Here is a 24,975-nt window from a genome sequence, read left to right as displayed (position 1 = left end):
TTGGGACCACAGAGTCTTAACCACTGGACCACCAGAGAAGTCCCTATTTTTGCTATTTTAAATGTATATTATTATTATATCTTCTAATTGCTTAGTGTTTGTATATATGAAGGCTATTGATTTCTACATGCTAATTTTATATCATGATACTTTACTAAATTTTTTTATCATTTGTGATAGTTTTTCCTTCAATCCTTTTGGGTGTTCCAACTAAACAATTATCTGCAAAGAGAGATAGGGTTGTTGTTTGTTTGCTTGTTGCTGCAAAACATTATTGTTTCCATTTGGTCTAAGGCTTGAGAGAAAGTTCCAGGGTGGTTAAAAAGCTACCTAGTGGCTACAGAGACAGGCTCAGGCTGAAGCTCTGACATTGGGTGGGGAGCAGAGGGACCCCTCAGAGGCTGCTGGGCTCTGGCGGCTCCTGGTCCTGCTTCAGGGTGAGCCTTTCCAAGAGATACTCTCCCAGCTCAGACTAGGGGCTGGACAGCCTGCAGAAGTTAGTCAGGTGGTGGTCCAACTTCTTGATGAGTTTCACTTGTTTATCTAGGAAGTGGTTCTCCAGGAGGTCACAGAGATGGGGGTGGGGATTGTGCAGGCAGAGTCCAGGGCATGCAGATCCCAAAAAGCCTAGTTCAGGTTTTTCTCCAGGGCCACAGAGGCTTCCATGGTGTCCAGGGTTTTACACCTCTCATCTTGAGACAGCTTCTGCAGGTCCTGGAAGAAGGTACAGCCACTGTGCTGGTTTTCCATCTTCAAGAGACATGAGGAACGCTGGCACTTCTCCTGGTCAGCTCTCAGAAGAAGGGCCTCCTACCCTCAAAGCCACATCCTCATGGTCAGAATAGAAGCCCAGAAAGAAGTGGGTGTAGGAGGTCAGCAGATGCAGGTTGACCAGGCAGTAGACAATGGCCTCCATCTCAGAGGAATAATCCTGATGAATCTTGGAGCTCCTTGTTGGTGGGCAATAAGGAGCTAACCTCTGCGCTGGCTGGTCCCAGAGTCAGGGAATGGCCAAGAAGATGGTCCTGGAGGTTGTGGCTGGAGAGGAGGTTGGAGGGTGGTCAGAGGTTGGAGTCCTAGGTCTCTTCCCTCCAAACACTGTTGAAACAAGGGACAGATCCACAGGCCCACTGGGCATGCTGCTAAACAGAGGTCATTTTTATCTCTTCCTTTTCAATCATATTTCTTTTTTTCTTTTAATTTTTTTTTTAGTTAATTAATTTATTTTTGGCTGTGTTGGGTCTTCGTTTCTGTGCGAGGGCTTTCTCTAGTCGCGGCGAGCGGGGGCCACTCTTCATCGCGGTGCGCGGGCCTCCCACCATCGCGGCCTCTCTTGTTGCGGAGCACAGGCTCCAGACGCGCAGGCTCAGCAGTTGTGGCTCACGGGCCCAGCTGCTCCGCGGCATGTGGGATCCTCCCAGACCAGGGCTCGACCCATGTCCCCTGCATTGGCAGGCGGACCCTCAACCACTGTGCCACCAGGGAAGCCCCTCAATTATATTTCTTATCTAATATGCTTTCCCTTGTAAAATATGTGTTGGCTAATACTGCCAAAATGATGTTAAGCCATAATGGAGATAGTAATTCCTAATTTCACTATTTCTACATTAATTTCACTATTCCTAATTTCAATATTTCTACATTAAGTAAGATACAATGTTAACTATTGGGTAGTATATAAAATCAGGTTTGAATTGTGTCAGGTGCCTTTTTACATTATCTTGTGGGTTCCCCTGAAAACAAACAAAAAGATTTTGTACAAATAGTTTTGGGAAAAGACAATCCCAGGGAATAAGAGGGAGTGAAACAGAGAAACAGGGAAAGCCAGTACACGGATGCATTAACAAATTGGCCACCATTATAGGTAACTAGTGCTTGATTCTGTGGGACCATCTGAGAAGCCATATGATATGTTCTGAAGCGTTTACCAGGTAATGAAAGAGAGAAGCTTTTATCCACTGGCTTTTATCCCCCATTGACCAAGATACCTCACACTTCAGGGTTGCACATGCATGAATGCGGAGGTTTCTGCAGGCATCCCATGGCACCATGTCACAAAAGCCCTGGAGCAGACAATAATATTTATTATCTCACAGTTTCTATGGGTCAGGGATGCAGGAGTAACTTAGCTGGGTGGTTCTGGCTCCGGATCTCTCACGTGGTTGCAGTCAGGATATCCACAGATCCTGCAATCATATGAAGTCTTAATTAGGGTTGGAAGATTCACTTTCAAGATGACTCATTCATGGCTGTTGGCAGGAAGCCTCAGTTCCTTATCACATGTGCCTTTCCGTTGGTTGCTTGCATGTCTGCTCACAACATGACCACTAACTTCCCTGAGAACAAGTGATCCACAAGGAAAGAGAAATTAAGCTCCACCTCTTGAAGCAAAAAATATGAAAGAATTTGTGGACGGATTTTTATTTATTTACTTATTTATTTATTTGGCCGCACCACACGGCATGTGGGATCTTGGTTCCCCAACCAGGGATCAAACCCCTGCATTGGGAACACAAAGTCTTAAACACTGGACCACCAGGGAAGCCCCTCTAGACATATTTTAAAGTCAGCACACTATCATAATATAGTCCAAATAGATTAGGACTATCTGAACATCCTGAAGAACATCACACTGGTCCATTATGTCAATAACATCATGTTTATTGGAGCACATTAGCAAGAAGTGGGAAGTATGTTGGTGCCTTGGTAAAATACATGCTCTCCAGAGAATGGGAGATAAATCCTAGGAAGATTTTGGGGCCCACCACGTCAATTAAGTGTTTAAGGATCTGTTGAGAAAGAAGCACAATACTTGGTAGCTTCTTTGGGTTCTGGAGACAGTATGTTTCATCCTGGGGAAACCTGCTCTGACCTATTTATTGGATCACAGGGAGGGCTGACAACTTTGAGTGGGGCCCAGAGCAAGAATAGCCTCTGCAACTGGTTCACGTAACATTACAAGCAACCCTGCCACGCGGGCCATGTGATAGAGGAGACTGTGACAGTAGAGGTTTCTATAGTGAAAAAAAAGACATGTAAGGAGTATATGGCAAACCCAAGACAACTATATGCCACTGAATAGGCAGCTCCTGGTGTGCTCCTGGGCCACAACAGAGATGGAACATGCGGCTATGGGACATCAGGTGACCACATAGCCAGAACTGCCTATCATGAGCTGGTTTCTGTGAGACCTACCAAGTTACAAGATTGAGTGAGCCCAGCAACAATCCGTTATAAAATTGCAGTATTACATAGCAAGTAGGGCCAGAGGCCAAAGCAAGCCACACAAGCAAGTGGCCTAGACCACTATGCCATCCTCCACTGTTGTACTGATGCGTCTTCCTAGAACTACTCGCTCATGGAAGAGGCAAAATTCCAAGGTTGATTCCTGGATGAACTGCCTTGATATCTGGTGTAAAAGCCAAAAGTGGGCTGCTGATACAGAAGTCTCACTCAGCAGTGACCCTGGAAGAGTGCTGAGGGGAAATCCTCCCAATGGTCAGAGTTTTGGGTGGCACATTCAGTCACCTACTTTGTGTAGAAAGAGAAGTGGCCCAAGGTAAAAATACATACAGACTTAACAGCAGTGGCAAATAGATCAAGGACCTGAAAGGAAAAAGAGTGGAAGATTGTAGACAGGAGATACTGGAGGTAGGTAGATCAAGAGTCTGCAAACATTTTCTGTGAAGGGTCAGAGCAAATATCTTAAACTTACTGACCATATGGTTACCATTGCCACTCTTCCACTCCGCTGTTGTGCAAAAGCAGCCATAGACGACATGGAAATAAATGAGCATGGTTTTGCTCCCATAAACCTTTACTTATTTATTTATTTATTTTTAATTTTTTTTTTAACATCTTTATTGGAGTATAATTGCTTTACATTGTTGTCTTAGTTTCTGCTTTATAACAAAGTGAATCAGCTATACGTATACATATATCCCCGTATCTCCTCCCTCTTGCATCTCCCTCCCACCCTCCCTATCACACCCCTCTAGGTGGTCACAAAGCACGGAGCTGATCTCCCTGTGCTATGCGGCTGCTTCCCACTAGCTATCTATTTTACATTTGGTAGTGTATATAGGTCCATGCCACTCTCTCACTTCGTCTCAGCTTACCCTTCCCCCTCCCCGTGTCCTCAAGTCCATTCTCTACATTTGCGTGTTTATTCCTGTCCTGCCCCTAGGTTCTTCATAACCTTTTTTTCTTTTTTTTTTTTAGATTCCATATACATGTGTTAGCATATGGTATTTGTTTTTCTCTTTCTGACTTACTTCACTCTGTATGACAGACTCTAGGTCCATCCACCTCACTACAAATAACTCAATTTCGTTTCTTTTTATGGCTGAGCAATATTCCATTGTATATATGTGCCACATCTTTAAACCTTTATTTATAAAACAGGCAGTGGGTGGATTCAGTTTGCCAACTCCTGGTACTGATGGACCTAAGGAAGTGGGCAAAAGTGTGAATATCTTTGTATTACATTTCAATGACCACATGAGAACATCTATCCACAGAAGAGCCATCAGACAGAACAACTCAGTCAGGCGATGTCAGCCAGCCTCTGTTTTCACCCATCCAAGTGCTGGCACAATCATCTCAGGAATGGAATAGGCATTGTGGAAGGATTGGTGGCTATTAATTAGCCCAAAAGCATGAGCTCCCACCCACCATAGCATTACTGCTATGCAATGCCCAATCTGCCAGCAGAGGCCAATGCTGCGTCCCCAATATAGCACCATTCTTCAAGGAGACCAACCAGCCACTTGGAGCCAAGCTGACTATTGCACCCCTCTGGAAGGAGCATTGCTTCATCTTGACTGGAATTAACATATGTTCTAGATATAGTCTTGCTTTTCTGCCTGCGGTGCCTTCGGAAGCGCCCTGATGACTTAAGAGTGATCTACCAGTAAGGAATTCTGCATAACATCACCTCTGATCAAGAAACCTAACTTACAGCAAGGGAGGTGGGGCAATCACCATATGACAATGGGATCCACTGATCTCATGCCACACATACCACAGCACTCAGAAGCTTCTGGACTACTAAAGTGATGGAACAGCCTTTTGAAGGAATAGCTGAGGTATTAGCTTAGAGATGATACTCAACAAGAATGGGACATCATCTTCCAGGATGTAGTATATACCCTAAATCAATGTTCATTATATAGTCTTGTATCCACAATAGACAGACTATATGAGTTTGGAAACCAAGAAATGTAAGTAGGAGTGGCCTCACCTACTATCACTCTCATTGGCCCACCTGGGGGATTTGAGCTTCCCATCCCCTCAATTTTACGTTCCAGAGATCCAGGTTCCCAGAGGGGATTGCTTCCACCGGAGGACATAGTAAGTGTTCCCTATACTACTGTCCATCATCTTGGGCTCCTTGTGCCAAGAAATCAGCAAAAAAGGAAAGGAATAACCATACTGTCAGGAGTAATTAAATGTCTGTGATCATCAGAAGGAGATGGGGTTGTTGTTACTCAGTGGAGGTGGGGAGGAATGCATTTTGCACCCAAGTGATTGATTCACTGAGAAATCTCCTGGTACTCCCTGCTCAATCTTTATGGTAAATGGACAGGGAAGCAGCCAAAGTCCAAGAAAAGTATGGTGACAATGGGCTCAAACTACCCAGTAATGAGGGTCTGGGCCACCCATCAGATAAGCCATCTAGATTGAAGATGAGAGAAATCTGGAATTTGAGACTAGAATGTGGCTAGACTAGAGATTGTGGCTTGAGACCAGCTGAAACAGTGAGGGCTATAGATGGTCCCACTAACCTTTCTCCCAAAAGTCTTCCCAGGAAAGAAGATTATTGAGAACCCTGGAGCTGTTCCCAGATGGAGTGAACTGACAATACAAAGGAAGCAGATCCAAGTGGTGCAAGGGGTAGACTGTAGTGAATGCTGTGGTGTGCCACACAAAGTTCCCTCTTTGGGACTGAGATACTCATTTCCTCAGCTGCCAGGAGTATTGGCTGCCAATGGCTCACAGCTGCATCTTTCTCTAGAAATTGCTCTGGGCTAAAGAGAGCTGTCTTGCCCTACTCTGGTGGCAGCCCATATTCAATGACTAGTCAATGTTTAAGAGTACAAAGTCTGCCCCTCGTCTCACTTGGGGGCAAGTCTAAAGGAATATTCCAGCTCTAGGGCTCCAGATCTAGGCATCAACTGAGTCCTCTGTTGCAACTACTTTGCAGTTCAACTTTTCCATCTAATTCAACCCTGCCTCCCTCCCTAACTTACCGATGTTGCTCCTAAGATCATCCCCTAACAAACCTGCACATAAATCTTCTCAGAATCTGTTTCCTGAGAGCCTAACCTAAGACTGCTCTTGTTGCTCTCACTCTCCCAGTCTCCCTCGCAGCTGTGATACAGGATATACAACCCAGGCTTTGACAAACAGACATGTTCACTTTGGAACTGAAATGAAGATGAAGGCAAAGTAAAGGCAACTACAGAAAACCGAAAACTTCGAGAATTTATTGTCAGCAGACCTCCTCTGGAAGAAACAAAGGGAATTTCTTTCTTTTTCTTTTTTTTAACTAATATTTATTGAACGCTTACTGTATAACTGGTATGGTGCTAAGTTTTATTAAATGTTTATGTCATTTAATCCTTACCATGACTTTATTCTGTGGGAACTTTTTTTTTGGCTGCACCGCCCAGCTTGTGGGATCTTAGTTCCCCGACCAGGGATTGAACCTGGCCCCAGGAGTGAAAGCACTGAGTCCTAACCACTGGACCACCAGGGAATTCCCCAAAGGGAGATTCTTCAGGCAGAAGAAGAATGATCCCAAGTAAGAGCACAATAAAATAGGAAGTAATGAAAGGCACCAGCATAGGTAAGTATATGGGTAAATAAGTAGAAACGACTACTGACGTTTGAAACAATAATCTAATATTTGGTGTGGTTTAAAATATATGTAGAATTAAAATACATGACAGCAATAGCACAAAAGGCAGACAGAGGATAATGGAATTAAGCGGTACTAGGGTTAGCTGAGACATGGTAAAAGTACTAATTTAAGGTATACTCTAGTAATTCAAGGATGCATGTTGTCATCTCTAGGATGACGTTCACAGAATCATTAAAGAATGTATTACTAACAAAGTAATGAACAATAAAGGAGAAAAATATTAAAGAACAAATGAGAAAATAAATGCTTTAAGATGATAGATCAAAATCAAATGTATTTGTACTTTTATTAAATGTATATTATCTAAATACTCCAAATTTAGAGAATTCCCTGGTGGTCCAGTGGTTAGGACTCTGTACTTTCACTACTGAGGGTATGGGTTCAATCCCTGGTCGGGGAACTAAGATCCCACAAGCCACTCGGTGTGGCCAAAAAAAACAAAAACAAAAAACAAAAACAAATTTAAAGATAGAATTCTTAGATTGTATTTTTAAAAAGTAACTATAGGGACTTCCCTGGTGGCACAGTGGTTGGGAATCTGCCTACCAATGAAAGGGACACGGGTTCCAGCCCTGGTCCGGGCAGATCCCATGTGCCACGGAGCAACTAAGCCCGTGTGCCACAACTACTGAGCCCGTGTGCCACAACTACTGAAGCCCAAGCCCTAGAACCCGTGCTCCGCAACAAGAGAAGCCACCGCAATGAGAAGCCCACGCACCGAAATGAAGAGTAGCCCCTGTTCACCACAACTAGAGAAAGCGTGAGCGCAGCAACGAAGACCCAAAGCAGCCCAAAATAAATAAATTAAATAATTAAAAAAAAAAGTAACTATATACTTCTTACAAAAGCTACACCTGTAACATGAGGATACAGTGGGTTGAAAGTAAATGGATAAAAGAAGATAAAGGTGAAAACACTAACCTAAAGAAAGCTGATTCATCTATAGTAATATTAGACGAAGCAAACTTTAGAAAATAATATTACTAGAAATATGAGAGACATTTCATAATTAAAAAGAGAAAGATATAATAATTCAAATTTGTATTTACCTAATAACATAGCTTCAGAATCTATGCAGGAAAAAGAAAACATAACTAAAAGGAGAAATTGACAAAAACTACAAACATAGCTGGCAATTTTAACATATCTCTTTCTCTAAGTGATAGAACAAGGCACACAAAATCAACAAGGATACAAAAGACTTGAACAATGCAATTCATAAACTTGACATACATAGAATATTGCACCAACAACTGCAGAATCTCCACGCTTTTAAGTGCACATGCAAATTTCAAAGAACTGCCATGCAGAGTATGTTCTTTGACCACAGCAGAGATAAGTTAAAAAACAACTTAAAAAAGGAAAAAGAAAATTTGAAAATCTCCAAATGTTTGGAAATTAGGTGATTTTTAAAAAATATTTATTTAGGCTGTGCCAGGTCTTAGTTGCTGCACACGGGATCTTTAGTTGCAGCATGCGGACTTCTTAGTTGAGGCATGCGAACTTCTCAGTTGCAGTATTCGAACTCTTAGTTGCAGCATCTAGTTCCCCAACCGTGGATCGAACCCGGGCCCCCTACATTGGGAGCACGGAGTCTTACCCACTGGGCCACCAGGTAAGTCCCCTAGATCAGGGGTCCCCAACCCCCCGGCTGTGGACTGTTAGCAGTCCGCAGCCTGTTTGGCACTGGGCTGCACAGCAGGAGGCGAGCCGCGGGCGAGTGAGCGAAGCTTCGTCTGCTGCTCCCCATCGCCTGAACAATTCCGCGCCCCCACCCTCCACCCCCAGCCCATGGAAAAACTGTCTTCCATGAAACCAGTCCCTGGTGCCAAAAAGGTTGGGGACCACTGCCCTAGTTGATATATTTTTAAAGAGAGAAGGTATATCATAGTAGTGAAAGAGGAACATCAGACATTAAACATATTGACATTTAAAAAGTAAGAGGATATTATGAAGAACTCTGCCAATAAGTTTGAAAATTTAGATGAATGGACAGATTCCTTGAAAAACTCAACTTATGAAAACTGACATAAGAAGAACTGAAAAATCTGAATAGTTTATTTATTTATTTATATTTATTTTTTGACCACGCTGCGTGGCTTGTGGGATCTTAGTTCCCAGACTAGGGATCAAACCCAGACCCACGGCAGTGAAAGCACCAAGTCCTAACCACTGGACTGCCAGGGAAGTCCCTGAATAGTTCTATTATTAAAGGAGTAGAACCCATAATTTCAAAATTTCCCACAATATAAACTCCAAGCCCATGTGGCTTCACTGATCAATTCTTTCAGACTTTTAAGGAAAAAATAATACAATTTGGGGGACTGTGTTCCCCCAAAAAGATATGTTGTTGTTCTAACCCCTTGTATCTCAAAGTGTGACTTCGTTTGGAAATAGGGTCATTGCAGATGTAATTAGTTATAGATGAGATCACATTGGAGTAGGATGAGCCCCTAATCCAATATGACTTGAGTCTTTATAAGAAGACAGCCATGTGAAGACACAGAAAATGCCATGTGAAGATGAGGGCAGAGATTAGATTGGTGTGTCTACAAGACAAGGAACAACAAGGATTGCTGGCCATCACCAGAAGCTAAGGGAGAAATGTATATTAGTTAGGGCTCTCCAAAGAAAACAGAATCAATAGGAATATAAATAGATACAGACATAGATAAATTGTTAGATCAATCGATCTCTCTATCTCTAGATAAATAGATACAGAGAGAGAGAAAAAGAGAGATGATTATGAGGAATTGGTTTTAGTGATTATCGGGGCTAAGACCCACCATCCACCATCTATAAGCTAGAGACCCAGGAAAGCTAGTGGTATAATTCCAATCCAAGTCTGAAGGCCTGAGGACCAGGGGAGCTGATGGTGTAAACCCCAGTCCAAGGGCCGGAGAAGGCCAATATTCTAGCTGAACAGGCAGGCTGGAAGGAACCGAATCCTCCTGTCCCCTGCTTTTTGATCTATTCAGACCCTCAATGGATTGGATGATGCCCACCCACATTAGGAAGGGAAATCTGCTTTACTGAGTCCACCAATTCAAATGCAAATCTCATCCAGAAATACCCTCATGGACACACCCAGAAATAATATTTAATCTGGGCACCCTGTGGTCCAGTCACGTTGACACAAAATTCACCGTCAGACCCAGAGAACAGACTCTCTCTCAGAGCCCTTAGAAGGAGCGAACTCTGCTGACACCTTAATTTTGGACTTCCAGCCTCCAGACCTGTGAAAGAATACATTTCTGTTGTTTTAAGCCACCCAGTTTTTGGCACTTTGTTAGGGCAGCCCTAGGATACTAATATACAATCTTATATAAACTATTCCAGAGAATAGAGAAAGCAGGCATAATTACCAACTCATTTTATAACACAAGATCAATATAACACAAGCTCAATATAACAAAAATCAACTGTATTTCTACATACCAGCAATAAATAATGAGAAAATGAAATAAAAGATACAATTTAGATAGTATTAAAATACAGCAAATACCTCGCAATAAGTTGAACAAAAGATATGCACATTTCTACATAGAAAACTACAAATTATCACCCACAGAAATTAAAGAAAACCTCAATTAATACGAAAAAGTAAAAATTTTCTGGTTTCATCAATGGGAAGACAATATTATAGAATATTAATTCTTTCCAAATTGATCAATAGATTCAGTATACAAAACCAATAAAAAAATTCCAGCAGATTTTTTTTGTGGAAATTAACATGCTGATTCTAAAATTTATATGTGTATTAATCATGTTTTTTATTTTCTATATTTCATGACACTTTCATATCTTGGGGGCCTTGCTAATCCAGGAGAGACTGCCCTCCCAAGGCAAGCTAATTCCTAAAGATAGCAAATAACCCTCCTATGAATGAGCCTTTCATGTCCAAATCAAACAATCCAACACCCATACCCCCACAACTACCATCTTTACTAGGCTCTCACTGGGCTCTTATACACTAGGCCAATATTTCCTTGCCCTAATCACCCCAGAGCCAGGTACCAGATAACTCAAGACGGAGTCTATACACCAAAGCTTGCTGAAATTATTCAAGGAAGCCAATCTCAAACCTGCTTAGCCTGCTTACCCTGCCTCTCCCCTTCTTTCCCATGAAAACCACAAAAAAGATTCTTGCCCATGCTTTCTCCCTGTTCCTTCTGCCTCCTAATCAACCCTGGTGCTTCTCCATGTGGCCCTGTGTAGGCTGGCATGTCCCGCCCTCTTGGGACTGTGAGCAACAAACTATCTTTTCAAAGGAAGTCATCTCCTGATCTGTTGGCCTCACTATACATCAATAATAATAATAAAACCTACATTTTAAAACAAGATGGCATTTAAAAGGCCAAAAATAGCATAGATGATCTTGAAGAACAGTCAAAGGACTTTCACTAAGAGATTTCAAGACTTGTTACACATCCATAATGTGTCATGGGTGCTAGTTTAGGCAGATAGACTAAGGGAAAAATCTAGAGACAGACCCACACTTACACTTATGATAAAGGTGCCACTGCAATGAAAGGGGAAAGGATGGCATTGGCAACCATACGTGTGGAGGGGAGGACCGTGACCTCTAATTCAAGCCATACACAAAGATATATTTCAGATTGATTATAGATCTGAACTTAATGTAAAACAATATAGTTTCTAGGACATAATAGAGAATATTTTCATGACTTTGGTGTGAGCAAAGATTTCTTCAACAGGACCCAAAAGCACTAAAATAAAGGGAAGGAGTGATAAAGTGGACTACATTACACTTAAGATTTCTATTCCTCACATGACATCATTAGTAGAGTAAAAAGGCAAGCCACAGGCTAGAAGAAAATATTTGTATTAGACATGTCTGACAAGATCCTCATATCCAGAATATATAAAGAACTCATACAAATCCGTAAGAAAAAAACAGGCAACCCAAGAGAAAAATAGGCAAAAGTCTTGAACAGGTACTTCATAAAAGAAAATATCCAAATAACCAAGAAGCATATGAAAAGATAGTCAACAAAATTAGTCTTTGGGGAAATATAAATTAAAATCATAATGAGTTACTAATATACACCAACCAGAACGGCTAAAGCTATTAAAATATATACTGACAATACCAGGTACGGACAAGAATGTGGAGGAATGGAACTACTGTATACTATTAGTGCAAGTGTAAATTGGTGTATGACCACTTTGGAAAATTCACTGGCAAAATTTAACAAAGCTGAACAAATGCCTATCCCAAGAAAAAGCAATTACACTCCTAGGACTCAATGGAAGTGAGTATCCAACGATGTAGAGAACAATGCTCATAGCAGCATCATTTGTATTGGCCAAAAAATGTGAAAATACTCAAACATCCATCAACAAAACAATGGTTACGGAAATTGTGCTGTGTTCATATGACATAATTTATACAGCAACTCAAAAAAGAGAAGAAAAACTACTGCTACATGCGATGACATGGATGAATCTCACAGAAATAAGGTTATGCAAAAGAAGATAAAAATACTGTATGCTTCCTTTTATATGAAGTTCAAAAACAGGCAAAACTAATCTATGGTGATATGTATCAGAATCGGGACTACTTTTAGGGAAAGGTAAAGACTGAGAAGAGCATGAAGAGTGTTCTTAACGCTCTAAATCTTCATCTTGGTGGTGGTTACACAGACGTGTTCCATTTGTGAAAATTCATTCAACTGTGCACTTACACTTTTTTGCAGTTTTGTGCACATATGTTTAACTTCAATAAAAATTTACTTAATAAAAATCTTCCCTCCTTACCGATAACCCCAAAGCCCCTCCTGGTTTTCTTTAAATCAGTGACATATAGTTCTCTCAGTCATCCTTGGCTTAGAACCTGAGTCACACTAGATGATCCCCCTTTCCTCAGTATGCAAGTTCTTTTGACCTTTCCTTATAAATTTTCTTAGAGCCCCAGATCCCTCCCCTCAATCCAATCCCACTGGCCCACCGTAGTTCAGATCAAGCCAAAACAACTACATTAGCCCCTTAACTAGTCCCCTCCCTCTACTCACCCCTAGCCAATCTATCGTGCAATGTCCACTCAGTATAAGATTTGGCTCCAGAGGCAGCACATACATACATGAAAATATGATTCAGTTCAATATATATCAGTAAATGCCAAATTAGTGATACAGACAAAGGGACAAGAGTTGAGAGAAACCATAGTAGATTCTGAATAAATTCTCCCCCACTACAACATAAGTTCCATGAGGACAGGAGTGTTTGTTTGGTTTTGTTTGCTTGTTTGTTTTTTTAATTGAAGTATAGTTGATTTACAATGCCATGTTAGTTTCAGGTGTACAGCACAGTGATTCAGATATAGATATAGATATAGATAGATTCTTTTTCAGATTCTTTTCCCATATAGGTTATTACAAAATATTGAGTATAGTTCCTTGTGCTATACAGTAGGTCCTTGTTGTTTATCTATTTTATATATAGTAGGGTGTACATGTTAATCCCAACTTCCTAATTTATCCCTCCTCCCAGGGGGATTTGGTTTTGCTTTATTTTGTCCATTGCTGTTTCCAGTGCCTCCTAGCACAATACCTGACACGTAGTAGGTGAACAATAATTTGTTGAATGAATAAATTAGTGACTTAATATGGCCATTATTATTATTTCCACCATTCTATAACACCTCAGGACTTCCTCTAAGATGTAAGTTCATTTATACATTTGCTCATTAATTCAACATCTATTGATGAAGTGCTACATATGCACAGGATATGATTTATGCCCCAGGGAATTTGTAACCTATCAGGGAGGTAAAACAAGGACAGCTGTGACTACTGTGGTAGTGCCCAGGCACAGCATCAGCTGACCCTCATTCTTTTTTTTAAATTATTGACGTACAGTTGATTTACAATGTTAGTTTCAGGTGTAGAGCAAAGTGAATCATACGCACGTATGTGTATACATATATATTCTTTTTCAGATTCTTTTTCATTATGTTATTATAAGATATTGACTATAGTTCCCTGTGCTATACAGTAGGTCCTTGTTGTTTATCTATTTTATATATAGTAGTGTGTATACGTTAATCCCAAACTCCTAATTTATCCCTCCCCCCCTTCCCTCTTTGGTAATCATAAGTTTGTTTTCTGTGAGCTGACCTTCATTCTTATCTTCCTCTGCCCCATCTAGTTCAACTGCAGATCCCGGGGAGACCTGCTGGCCTTCATGCCATGTTAAATAAAATATATAAAAATCATGTTAAATAAAATGATTTTATTTAACATTTCCTTATTTGGGGACCTTGAGGTTATTTCTAGCTTTTCACCGTGATAACGACACTTCTACAGGCTTCCTAGTGTACCTTGTTATTTCCTTAGTATAAAATCCTAGAAGCACAGAGGTGAGTCAAAGGGTTTACACTTTTTAAAAATTTTCATAGGTATTGCCAAACTTCCCTTCAGAAATGTTACCCAAGCGCATGCCCAGCAGCTGTATGTTTCTCAGCACAAGGGCCAAAGCTGGCTGTTGCTATTCTTTTCTACCTTTGCCAATCTGATAGATGAAAAATGGTATCTCTGTGCTGTTTCAATTTGTATTTCTTCGAGGTTGATGGGTGTAGTAGGTTGATAATGGCTCACTCCCAAAGATCCGTGTACTAATCACTGGAAACTGTGAATATTACCTTAAAAGGAAATGGGGTCTTTGCAGGTGTGATTAAGTTAACAATCTTGATGGGGAGATTATCCAGGATGATCTGGGTGGGCCCTAAATGACATCACAGTGTCCTTCCTTGTAAGAAGGAGGCAGAGAGAGATTTGACAAAGACAAACGAGAAGGCCATGTGACCACAGAGGCAGAAACTGGAGTGATGAGATTGCAAGAATGCCGGCAGCTACCAGAAGCTGGAAGAGGCAAGGAGTATATTCTCCCTGGAGCCTCAGAGGGAACATGGCCCTGCCAACACCTTGATTTTGATTTAGTGAAACTCATTTCGGACTTCCGGCCTCGAGAACAGTGAGAGAATACATTTCTGGTGTTTTCAGCCACCAAGTTTGCAGTGATTTGTCACAGCAACCATGGGAAACTAATACAATAGGTTTTTCACATGTTTATGGGCCACGTGAAAAAAACCTTCTGACTTTCAAAAACTTGTAAAAATGAAATATCATGCAATAATATGAACAGTATAATTCTATTTTCGTGAAAGTAAACCTGAATAATTGTATATGTGTTTACATGTGTACACAACTGCCTAAGAAGATGTCTGGGAGGATGTACACCAAACTAATAACAGTGATTAACTGGAGGGAGGTGTGGGAAGGAGGTGGGGGAAAGAGAAACTTTTAGTTTTTTCTCAAGATGCATCTCTATTGTTTGAAGTTTTATGAAACTATATTCATGTACTAATTGTGTGAAAATATAGATAAGTCACATCTGCTTGCTGTAAACAATAAAATATGTAGAAAGTAGAAAACAAAACTGTCCCTCTCCTCTCAATTATCCCCCTTCCCAGAAATATTTATTGATCATTTGGCGTGCGTCTTCTCAGACTTTCTTTCCATGAAGAAGCAAACACAGGTATGTCATTTTTAGAGAACAAAAAGGAAGAGTGAGCACCATATACATTTTCACTTACGGGTGTTTCTCCAAAATCATTTTAGGATCCTTACGTGCAGGGGCCTCATTCTCCTGAGCTGGTTGTTGCACAGACTCTCACCGTAAGAAAGTCCCAGAACTCTTTTTTTCACCAACCTCCCTGCTGCTTTGAACTTTCTTGTATCTGTGAATTTGACCATATGTATACACATCCCTGGTAAAACTCCTCTGCCAGTCGCGTTTAAAATAGTTTTTTAAGTACTCCCATTCTGCCTTCCAGTCGGCTTTTAAAACGGACGCTCTCACCAGTAGTTCCCCACCGTGGAGGACACAAGATCCACTTTTTCAAACTTTCCTGAACTGGGTGGAGAGATGATATTTTAATGTTATCACAGGAGGCATTTCTTTAAGCATGAGGCTGGTCGGGCATTTTTCATACGCTCATTGGCTCTCGAGGCAGCTTCGTGAACGCTTCAAAGGTCACCGGGCAGACAATCTTCCCTCGCAACGAACCAAATCCGAACTCTTTCTGAAACCAAGACCGTGAGTTATTCGATTAAGGACCTAGTCCGGAACTATGGGGCGAAGGTGATCTTTGGGATTTCAGCGTGGGTGACTCTGGACACCCGAACAAAGTCGGAAACCTGAACCGGGGCGGGGGGCGCGTTGGAACCCCACAGGAAAGAGGAGCGGGAGGCCGCCCGGCATATTCCGGGGTGCCATACATTTCCCCAATCCTCTGCCCTACGCAGCCGGCGAGGGCGACCAGGCCGGGAGGGACCCAGCGCTGCGAGGACTCCAGGCACCGAGAGTGTCCCCGGCCGGTCTGTGGGTCCGAAGCTTTCCCGCAGGGGGCAGTGCCGCCCGCCAGCGCGCGGATCCGGTGGGAGGGGGTGTGGAGCCGGTGCGGAGTTCTGGGGGTTCTCGGCAAGAAAGTTAGGGGATGCCTAGGGGTGGCGGCGGGACCCGAGCGGTCGGCCGGAGGGTGGGGACAGGGCCGCGGGGGTGCAGGGTAGGGCGCGGGGAGGGGGTCTGGGCGAGTCTGGGCGCGAAGGCGGTGCGAGCTGCGGGGAGGCGCAGCCCCGGAAGGTGTGAGCGAGCGGCAGGCGAGTGTGAATGCGAGTGTGTGCGCGCCGGAGCTCTCCGGGTTCTGCGAGGCGCGCGGGTGTCAGCTTGCAGCGGGGCTCCTCCCTCCGGCCCCCCTGGCCCGCGCGCCGGTCCCTCCTCCCTTTCCCCGCTCGCCCCTCCCCGGCGGGCCAGGCGCTGGGACACCCCGGCGGAGCAGGCGGCGGCGGCAGCGAGTTGGGGAGCCCCGGGCTCCGCGCTGCCGGTGGGGCCCGAGCCGAGCTGCCCCCGCCCCGGCCCGGCCGCGCCGGCCCAGCTTCCCTCCGGGCCACGCCCTGTCAAACTTTGTTGCTGCGGCCGCCGCGGCGGCGAGCGGAGCGGGCCGGCCAGCGGGAGGGAGGGAGGGGCGGGCGCCGGGCCGGGTGCGGGCGGCGAGGGGCTCCGAGAGCGGCGGCCCCGGCCCGCGGCCCCACCATGCCCCAGCTCGGCGGCGGCGGCGGCGGCGGCGGGGGAGGCGGCAGCGGCGGCTCGAGCGCCGGGGCGGCCGGCGGAGGGGACGACCTCGGGGCCAACGACGAGCTGATCCCCTTCCAGGACGAGGGGGGCGAGGAGCAGGAGCCGAGCAGCGACAGCGCCTCGGCGCAGCGGGACCTGGACGAAGTCAAGTCGTCCCTGGTCAACGAGTCGGAGAACCAGAGCAGCAGCTCGGACTCGGAGGTGAGAAGGCTTCCGCGGCCGCCCCCGGGGGACCCCAGCCCCGCGCTCCCTCACCCGCCTTCGCCTTTGTGTCTCCTCCGCAGGCGGAGAGGCGTCCGCAGCCCGCCCGGGACGCTTTCCAGAAGCCGCGGGACTATTTCGCCGAAGGTAAGTGCCGGCCCCGGCAGCCCCCACTCCCGGCCCCGCGGCGCTCGGCGCCTCATCTCCGGCCGCTCTCGGTACCCCTTACCCCCGTGGCCGTGCCCCTGCTCTCCGCCCCTGTCGGCCTCAGCAGTCCTGGGGCGCGCGTGGGGGGCGCTCGGGTCCCCGGTTCCCACTCCGGGTCCCCAGCCGCGGGGCTGTCCCGGGGACCCCGACCTCACCCCCTCCGTGGTCTTGCCCGCAGTGAGAAGGGCCCAGGACGGCGCGTTCTTTAAGGGTCCCCCCTACCCTGGGTACCCGTTCCTGATGATACCGGACCTGAGCAGCCCGTACCTCCCCAACGGACCCCTGTCTCCGGGAGGAGCGCGCACGGTGAGTGCCCGTCCCGCTGCGCCGGGGCGGGTGGGCGGCCGGGGCCCGCGAGATGCGCCCCCGGGCTCGGCGACAGGGTGGGGGATGGGGGATGGTGCCGTCCCGTGAGGATCCTGGGCAGAACTTGCTTACGGGGTTGAACTACTCTGGCGGTCGAGGGTTAGGCTGCGCTAGGCAGTGCCTGCATGAAAGGAAAGTGCAGGCACTTTCTCCCCTTTTGCTGGGGAGCGGCTTTGGGGTCCACTTCTGGGGTCCTCCTTGGTCTCCAGAATTCTTTGCTCGCACTAAAGGGAAACTTGGATTTGTGCCGGTTGGGCGGGGGTGTGTATGTGTGGGGGTCTCGCTTCCTTCCTGGAAATCGGTCAGCTTTCCCTGGCAGTTGGGCAGTGGGGCCGGGGGAGCTGGGTTGGGGACGTTGCCCCACGACTCCAGTTTCGCTGGGCGGCTGTGAGTTGGTTCCTAAGAAACCCAGTATTCGTGGCGGGTTATTCACACAGACCCCTCCCCACCCCCAGCCCTCGCACGGGGGCCTCAACTTTTCTGTAAGGCTCGGGATTTTAAACTCGCCGAGATGATTTCGAGGGCGAATCGAGGCATTCTTCAAGTTGAGGAACTTGGCTTTTTCGCCCTTTGTTGCCGGCTTTTCTCATTTAAAGCGAGCGCTGCGACACTTTAAACCTGTTAATGGGCGCGCATTGTGTGCTGCGCGCTGGCATTTAGAGCCGTGATTAAGCAAATTGACCGGGCCCCAGACGACGTGCAAATGAGGGCGGATTCCTTCGCCCCCTCCCTGGCTCTAACTCCCGCCCCCCGCGTCGCGAGGGGCACAGCCCGGGGCTGGCCAGGCTTTTTTTGTCCCCTGAGTTGCCACCCCACCCGAGGGGCCCCTGCCCAGGTGCTAGGTCCGATGGCAGATCTTGGGTGAACACCTGCCTACTATGCGCCAGGCTCTTGCGCGCTCCTGCTTGGGCGCCCGCACGCCGTAGTGGTTCTCTTTGCTCCCTGCCCGGTTTCCCAGTGCCCTCCAATTCGTGCTGTTTTGATTCGGGGTGGAAGGTGTTTGGCGCCTTAAGAGCTGACCCGACAAACTCACTTTATGCTCAAGTTGTCCTTAAATAATAATCATAGTTAAAGGGCTGCCTGGGAAACGCTGGTGCTGAATGGACCATCCCTGCTGTCATGGTACAGCGGTCGGTGGAGAGTGGAGACATCTGCCGCCGGTGCAGTGGGGCCGCTCTGCCGGCCGGTTGGGGTGTGGGAATGGAGGTTGGGGACTCTGGCCAACCGAGAGCAGAGTGGAGCCGCACAGCCCTCTCCTTTCAAGCAGGGAAGACCCTGCACCTTTGGCCCTGCCTTGGTGCATCCTGGGAACTCCCGAACGTAAGTCCTAAATATGAGCTGGATACGGGCATCTGGCTGTCGCTTTTTCTCATTCATATTAAAAGAAAAATGTGTGAGTAAAAGTTGAGCAAAACAAACTGCAGTAACGTTGTTCAGGTTTTCACAGATTATCTTCCGTGTTCGCAGATGTGGCTCAGTTCTGAAAGTTTTAGTAGGGTTTCTGTACCTGTGTGTGTGGAAAGGTAGGTCACTACACTATCAGAGTCCCTTTTCTCCATTTTACCTTTAGTTGTCTGGGAAAAGGAGTTTGGCATTTCTGTGAGTCAGCACCGATCCATGTCCTGGTGCAGATAAAGTCGCCAGAAATGTTCCAAATATGACCAATTATTTCACTCAAGCTAGCTATTCCTTTCCCCTTTCTCACCAGGGCATTTTGATTCTTCCTCTTTGAATGGTGACAACTGCCTGTCTTCATATGCTGCTCTTCCCCTCCCCCTCAGGAGCCCAAATGGGACAGATTTTGTTTGTGTCAGTCCCCTACTTTCTTCTACCATCTTCTACCACCCTTCATTCTTTCTACCATCTTACATGTTCTTTTGCCTAAGAGCTTCCAAAGGCTGCTTCTTTTTCGTACTGGCGATTCCTGATTACTGCATCCAGGCCTGCATGGGATTTTTGGAGCCCTCCTTGAGGAAGCCAACCTTTCCCCTCTGCATGCTTTTGCCTGTCCCTGCTTATTCCTGCAGCTGTTCCCTGCCTGAGCCCATGTCACTATCCTCCTTTTTGAGCCTCCAAGAACATTCACCCTCTCCCTGTTGATCCTTCATACGGGACTTAGTATGTCCTGTCTCACTCTCCTGTTTCCATCTTGCCTCCCTGATGAATTGCCCTTGCAGAAAAGTAAGTTCAATGCCCCCATTGTTTCTGCGCCCCTTATGTGTCTGTCATTGTATTTTGACCTGCCTGGTTACAAAATTTATTGAAGTTTCCTGCAGTTAGATCAACTCAGTAGAACCTGCTAATTTGACTCTATCCTTGGGCATCAATGACTGTTAGGAAAGCAAGGGAGGAAACACTTAAGCACTTGATTGTCTGGACTGTAGGATTGAGATGATGCTTTTCCTCTGGATGATTATATTAATGTAACTAATGTGATTCTTACTGTAGGCAAACTATAGGTGCAGACAGAGTGGCCCTCTGTAGGGGTCCCTGCCTGGTAAAAGGAATGTATTGATAGATAGATATGGGGGGGGGAGAAGGGGGAGGAAGTTGGCTGAAGGGTGAGGGGGGTGGTGGATTATATGATCTGGTCTCTCTTTTAGCAGCCTAGGTCTTTTTTGGTTTCACGTCTAAATTTCACAACCTTAGTCCTTGCTGCTCTAAGGCCTATAAGTGGTATAAAATTGGGTGACCTTAGTTCTCTTATGCCCTAACACTTTCTGGAAATACCAAGCCAGAGGCAAACGTGAGGTTTGGCTGGAGTGTTCTCAGGGTATTAATTGACCCTAGGAATAGTATTAATTGATCCTAGGAATAGCAGCAGGGCTGCAGCACCCTCACCCACTGGCAAAATTCCTTCTGGGACAACTGGGGGCCGGCCAGTCCTCCAGTCTGGCCATCTCCTCCCCATGCGTTACCTTTGTCCTCCACTCTGGTTTGGCTGGGAGGCTGGGAAGTGGCTTCTTCCTGAGGCTCTTTAGAGAAGAGGTCCCCTTAACCCGGGGTGTGTGCCAAGCCTCGGAGCCGTGATTCATTCTCATCTGGAGCTCTGGGGAGAGAGGAATAACGGCCACAGATCACCTTTCACTCCTTACAGTAGTCACACGAAATTATACATTCATTCATGAAAAGCCTTCACCAGTTCACTAAACCACCTTGGTGCTGTTGACTAGAATTTTGTTAGGAAAATGTAAGTCAGCACAGAAGAAAACGGATGTCAAAAATAGTTGGACTAATCAGAGCCAAAAAGAAAATGCAACATGTGGTTCAGTGAGTGAGCAGCAAAGTGATAGGCGTTTGACCGTGACCACAGTGTGAGTGCTAATGACATTTTGGAAAAGAGCACTTCCAGGTAGAGTTGCTGAGGAAATCTATAGTTTTGGGTCCAGTGTATAAATTTTAGAGCTGCCGTGGTGCAGCTCAAGCACCAAGTTATTCATAGATTTCTCAGACCATCACAACTCAAATTTCTGTAGGAAATTACTCTGTCCTCCAAACATGAGCCTGTTTTTAAGTCCTTCGCATCCCACTGCTTCCCATGGGCAGTCCTGCTGATATCCTGGGTGCTCCTGTTTCCTTCCTGACACAAAGGAGCCCAAGCAGAAATCTTTGTGTACGTATAGAGAAGTTTTCTGGTTTTTAGGAGTTGTATGTAAAAGCCAAGTATTGATAAAACCTCTTCTTTTGGAAGATCAGTATAAACATGCTGCTTTTGGGAAAGTTCTTTTAAGCCATTTCATCTAAATATAACTTCTGTTCTATTTTTCTCTAAATATAACTCAGGGTTTAATGAGGGCTTTTCACATGGAATGAGCATTTACGAGGGCCCTGCCTGCGTTGCTGAAGTTTTGGCACTTAGATTTCTGGGGTGACAATTGATGACAAACTCTGTGGAGGGACTCAAACCCTGTCAGTCCTTTTTCTTTGGGTGGGTGGATCTGACAGAATACCTGCTTGCTCTGTTACAATTTTGGAAAGGTTTAGGTTGGTCTCATTCTTCAGTGATCTTACTTCTGGGGAATCTTGAAAAAGTAGGCCAGCACATGTACACACACACACACACACACACACACACACACACACACACATCTAACCTTCAATACAGAGTGTTCCAGCCTTTACAGTGATGTGCAAAGTTACCCAAAAAATTGTGGCATAAAAAGGAATTTAAATGATTAACTCGTTGGAAAATCCATAACGTAAAGATCCTATATTCCAACTTAGAGTCAATTTTTACTTGCTAAAACTGGGAAAATTCAGATTGGCATCCTTAAGATAAAAGTCATAACTCCTTGACTTCATCTGATATTTATTGTAGGCCTATCATGGGCAATGACTAAGAGACTGTGAGAGTTAGGATGAATTAGACCCAGCTTTGCCCTGAAGGACTTAAAAATCGAGTTAGGAAGAAGTAATGTTAGTACAAACCACTATAACAGGAAGTCCACGTTAAGGGTCAATAAAATTCAGAGAAGAATTTTCAGAATAAAAAGAATAGAAAAATTGTCTTGGGCTGGCATGGTCAAGGAAGGCAGGTAAAGGAAATTGTTTTAGACTAGTCCCTGAAACTCGTCACTCTTTAATTCAAAGTAATTTTTGTTAACTATAAAAAATTTAAACAGTACAAAGGTTTTTAGAGTGAAAAGTGGAAGTCCTGCACGTACATCTGAAGGTAGAAGCCAGCACAGGGAGAGCAAAGGCATGGAGTGGGGTAGAAGTTCAGGGACATTTGGGGGTAATGGCAAGTTTTTCCATTTGCCTGGAAGGGTAAGGGGCCAGACCTTGAATGCCAGTGAAGGAATCTGGCCTTATTCAAGAAGCAGCAGGGTACCATCCAACGTTCTGCTGGGAAATAATGTGACTCGATAATAGTGATTGTGGGGAGAGGACCTGGAAGGAGCTAGAATGCTTGGGAGACTCACAGGAGTCCAGGGGTGAGGTGAAAGGGGCTTAAGAGCATCTGAATGGAAAGGAAGGGTAGGATGAGGGAGACTGGCATGGTTGCTTGAATTTGTGTGGGAAGAGGTGGTAGATGGATGGAAGGGAGGGAGGGAGGGAGGAAGGGGCTGATGTCACAGTTAACTCCTGGTGTCTGAGCCAGGGAGACTTGGGGTGTGACTTCTGGCAAGTGGGGCCCTGGCCCTCCATCTTTGCCTCCCCAGTGCTGGATAGATGCTTAAGAACTATTTTAGCAATAACAGCCCACACGGTTTGTCAGAGGGTCTCACTTAGAGGAACTGCTAAGTCTCATTGGAGAGGCACTGGGTTTGAGGGGATATTGAGGGAATAGTTGAAACTTCAGCAACAGGAAGATGCGAGGGAGCAGGAGAAGAAAGGAAGGGGATGCTCAGAGCAGAGAAGTCACTGAGGGAGGATGGAAAGGAGTCTCTGCCAAGGTGGGAGAGCTTAGGTGCTGCGACTGCACGGAAGCTGGAGGGGAGGAAAGGGGGGTGGGGTGGTCCTTAGTGTCAGATGCCACAGAGAGAGGGGAGAAGAGGATTGAGGAGTCGAAAGGAGCTTTGGGAATTCACTAATCAGGAAGTAATTGGTGCCTGCAGAGAGCAATATTCCAGGCAAGTGATGATGAGAAAGGTAGGCAGGCAGAGCTACTAGCTTCAGGCTTCTCCGTCGGGTGTCAAGGTGCTATAACCAGGACTGGTCCTGCCGCGTGGCCCGTCCCTCACTCCTCAGCCAGAACCCACACCAGACTCCCACACGTGGAAGCAGCCTCCTACCTTACACATTTCACTTTCTATCTACCGTAGCCTGGAAGGTGTTGGAAAACCAGACTCTGGACAGCCCATTTAAGAAGATGGGCTGTGGCAAAGAGAGGGATGGGAAGAGCTGCAGGCTCCGGAGAGGGTCCATGTACGATGCTGGAGTGGGAGCTTGTTTGTACCAGCGGTAGGGTAGGGCGGAGGGTAAATGGGGAAGAAGAGGAGGAAGAGATGAGGTTGAGAGCTTCGGGATGAAGGCAGTCTTCTTCCCTCATAGCTGGAGGATACTCCATAGCTCCATCCACAAACAGCAGGTATTGTTCTCCTTACTTTGCAGGTGAGCCCAAGCATTGAAGAAGGGGATGTAGAAAAATGCAGAGGTGGAGCTGCAGAAATTGAGGGGGAGTGCATTGGTTGGCTAGATGACTTCGGGATTATCAGTAAAAACCAAGAGCAAGTTGGCTGGGGTTTTGTTGGCAGTAGGGAGACCACAGGCCCTTCCTCTGTACCCAGTTATAAAGCCAAACTTTTTGGGAACCTTTTAGCTACATGTTAATAATGAGATGTTTGTGCATTGATTGAAAGATATGACACACTTGGGAAATTTTTCCTCTTTTTATTGTCTGGAGCTGGCTGACTTTGAAGGGGGATAGAGGTGAGGATCAAAACACAACTCATTTTCAGTCAGGGACAGATGTTGGCATGTGTTAAGTTACTGGGGATGGGAAAGGACTGAAAAAAAAAAAAGCATGTAGAGAATTGCCCCATGTTGGCTAATCTAATAATGTATTTTTAGAGGAGGTTTTTATATGTCCCATGTGTTACTGTTTTCTCCCAAACTGGATTGGATTTAGGGAGCAGTGAAATAATTGCAGTTTCCAAAACCTTGGCATTTGGGAATGAGGGGACATGGGTGGAGTGAAGGGGGCTTGCCTTTTCCTCTATACTCTGTGTGCTGCCCAGGGAACAACTCTGGGGCACTGGGCAGCTTCTTTCTGAGGTGCTGAGTTATCCCTCAATTGCCAGGTAGCTTTAAGGTTCTAAAGGTTTTAGGTTCAGAATCCTAAGTCTTTCCTTTTCATTATGTGTATAGCCTACAGATTTTCATGGGGAAATGACCTTTTAGCTTAGAAATACACTTCAAAGTTTGAAAATTAGATCATAAAAATGTTTTCTTGAACATGACCCTTTTCATGAGATTTTGTGGAAGTAGTAAGGGATGATAATTCCAGTTACCTGGAGTCCTCAGGACAGGAAATGAAGTCACACATACACTTTCAAACTGTTACAGAAGTTTAGAAATCTGTTTCATTCAAGAGGAGGAACAAGAAAGACTCCAAGTGTTCACCCCAATTGTGGAAAAAATAAGTGTAAACAAAAAATTCACAAAAGAAGAAACTA

The 24,975-nt window shown here is 45.4% G+C and overlaps 1 protein-coding gene across 1 annotated transcript in view; it reads left to right on the top strand.

Moving 5' to 3' along the window:
- Window positions 1–16,760: 16,760 nt before the first annotated feature.
- TCF7L1 (transcription factor 7 like 1) overlaps window positions 16,761–24,975 on the top strand; it is a 161,092-nt gene continuing 152,877 nt past the window's right edge. Inside the window, exons 1-3 of the mRNA XM_082357204.1 lie at window positions 16,761–17,284; window positions 17,368–17,431; window positions 17,670–17,797. Coding sequence (XP_082213330.1) covers window positions 17,042–17,284; window positions 17,368–17,431; window positions 17,670–17,797 — 435 coding nt within the window. The 5' untranslated portion in view covers window positions 16,761–17,041. The remainder of the gene's footprint in view (window positions 17,285–17,367; window positions 17,432–17,669; window positions 17,798–24,975) is intronic.

This window comes from Balaenoptera borealis, assembly GCF_965194805.1.
Source record: "Balaenoptera borealis genome assembly, chromosome: 15".
Lineage (NCBI taxonomy): Eukaryota > Metazoa > Chordata > Mammalia > Artiodactyla > Balaenopteridae > Balaenoptera > Balaenoptera borealis.
Note: the sequence above shows the minus strand (reverse complement) of the source record. Positions and strands in the feature narration are given on the sequence as shown.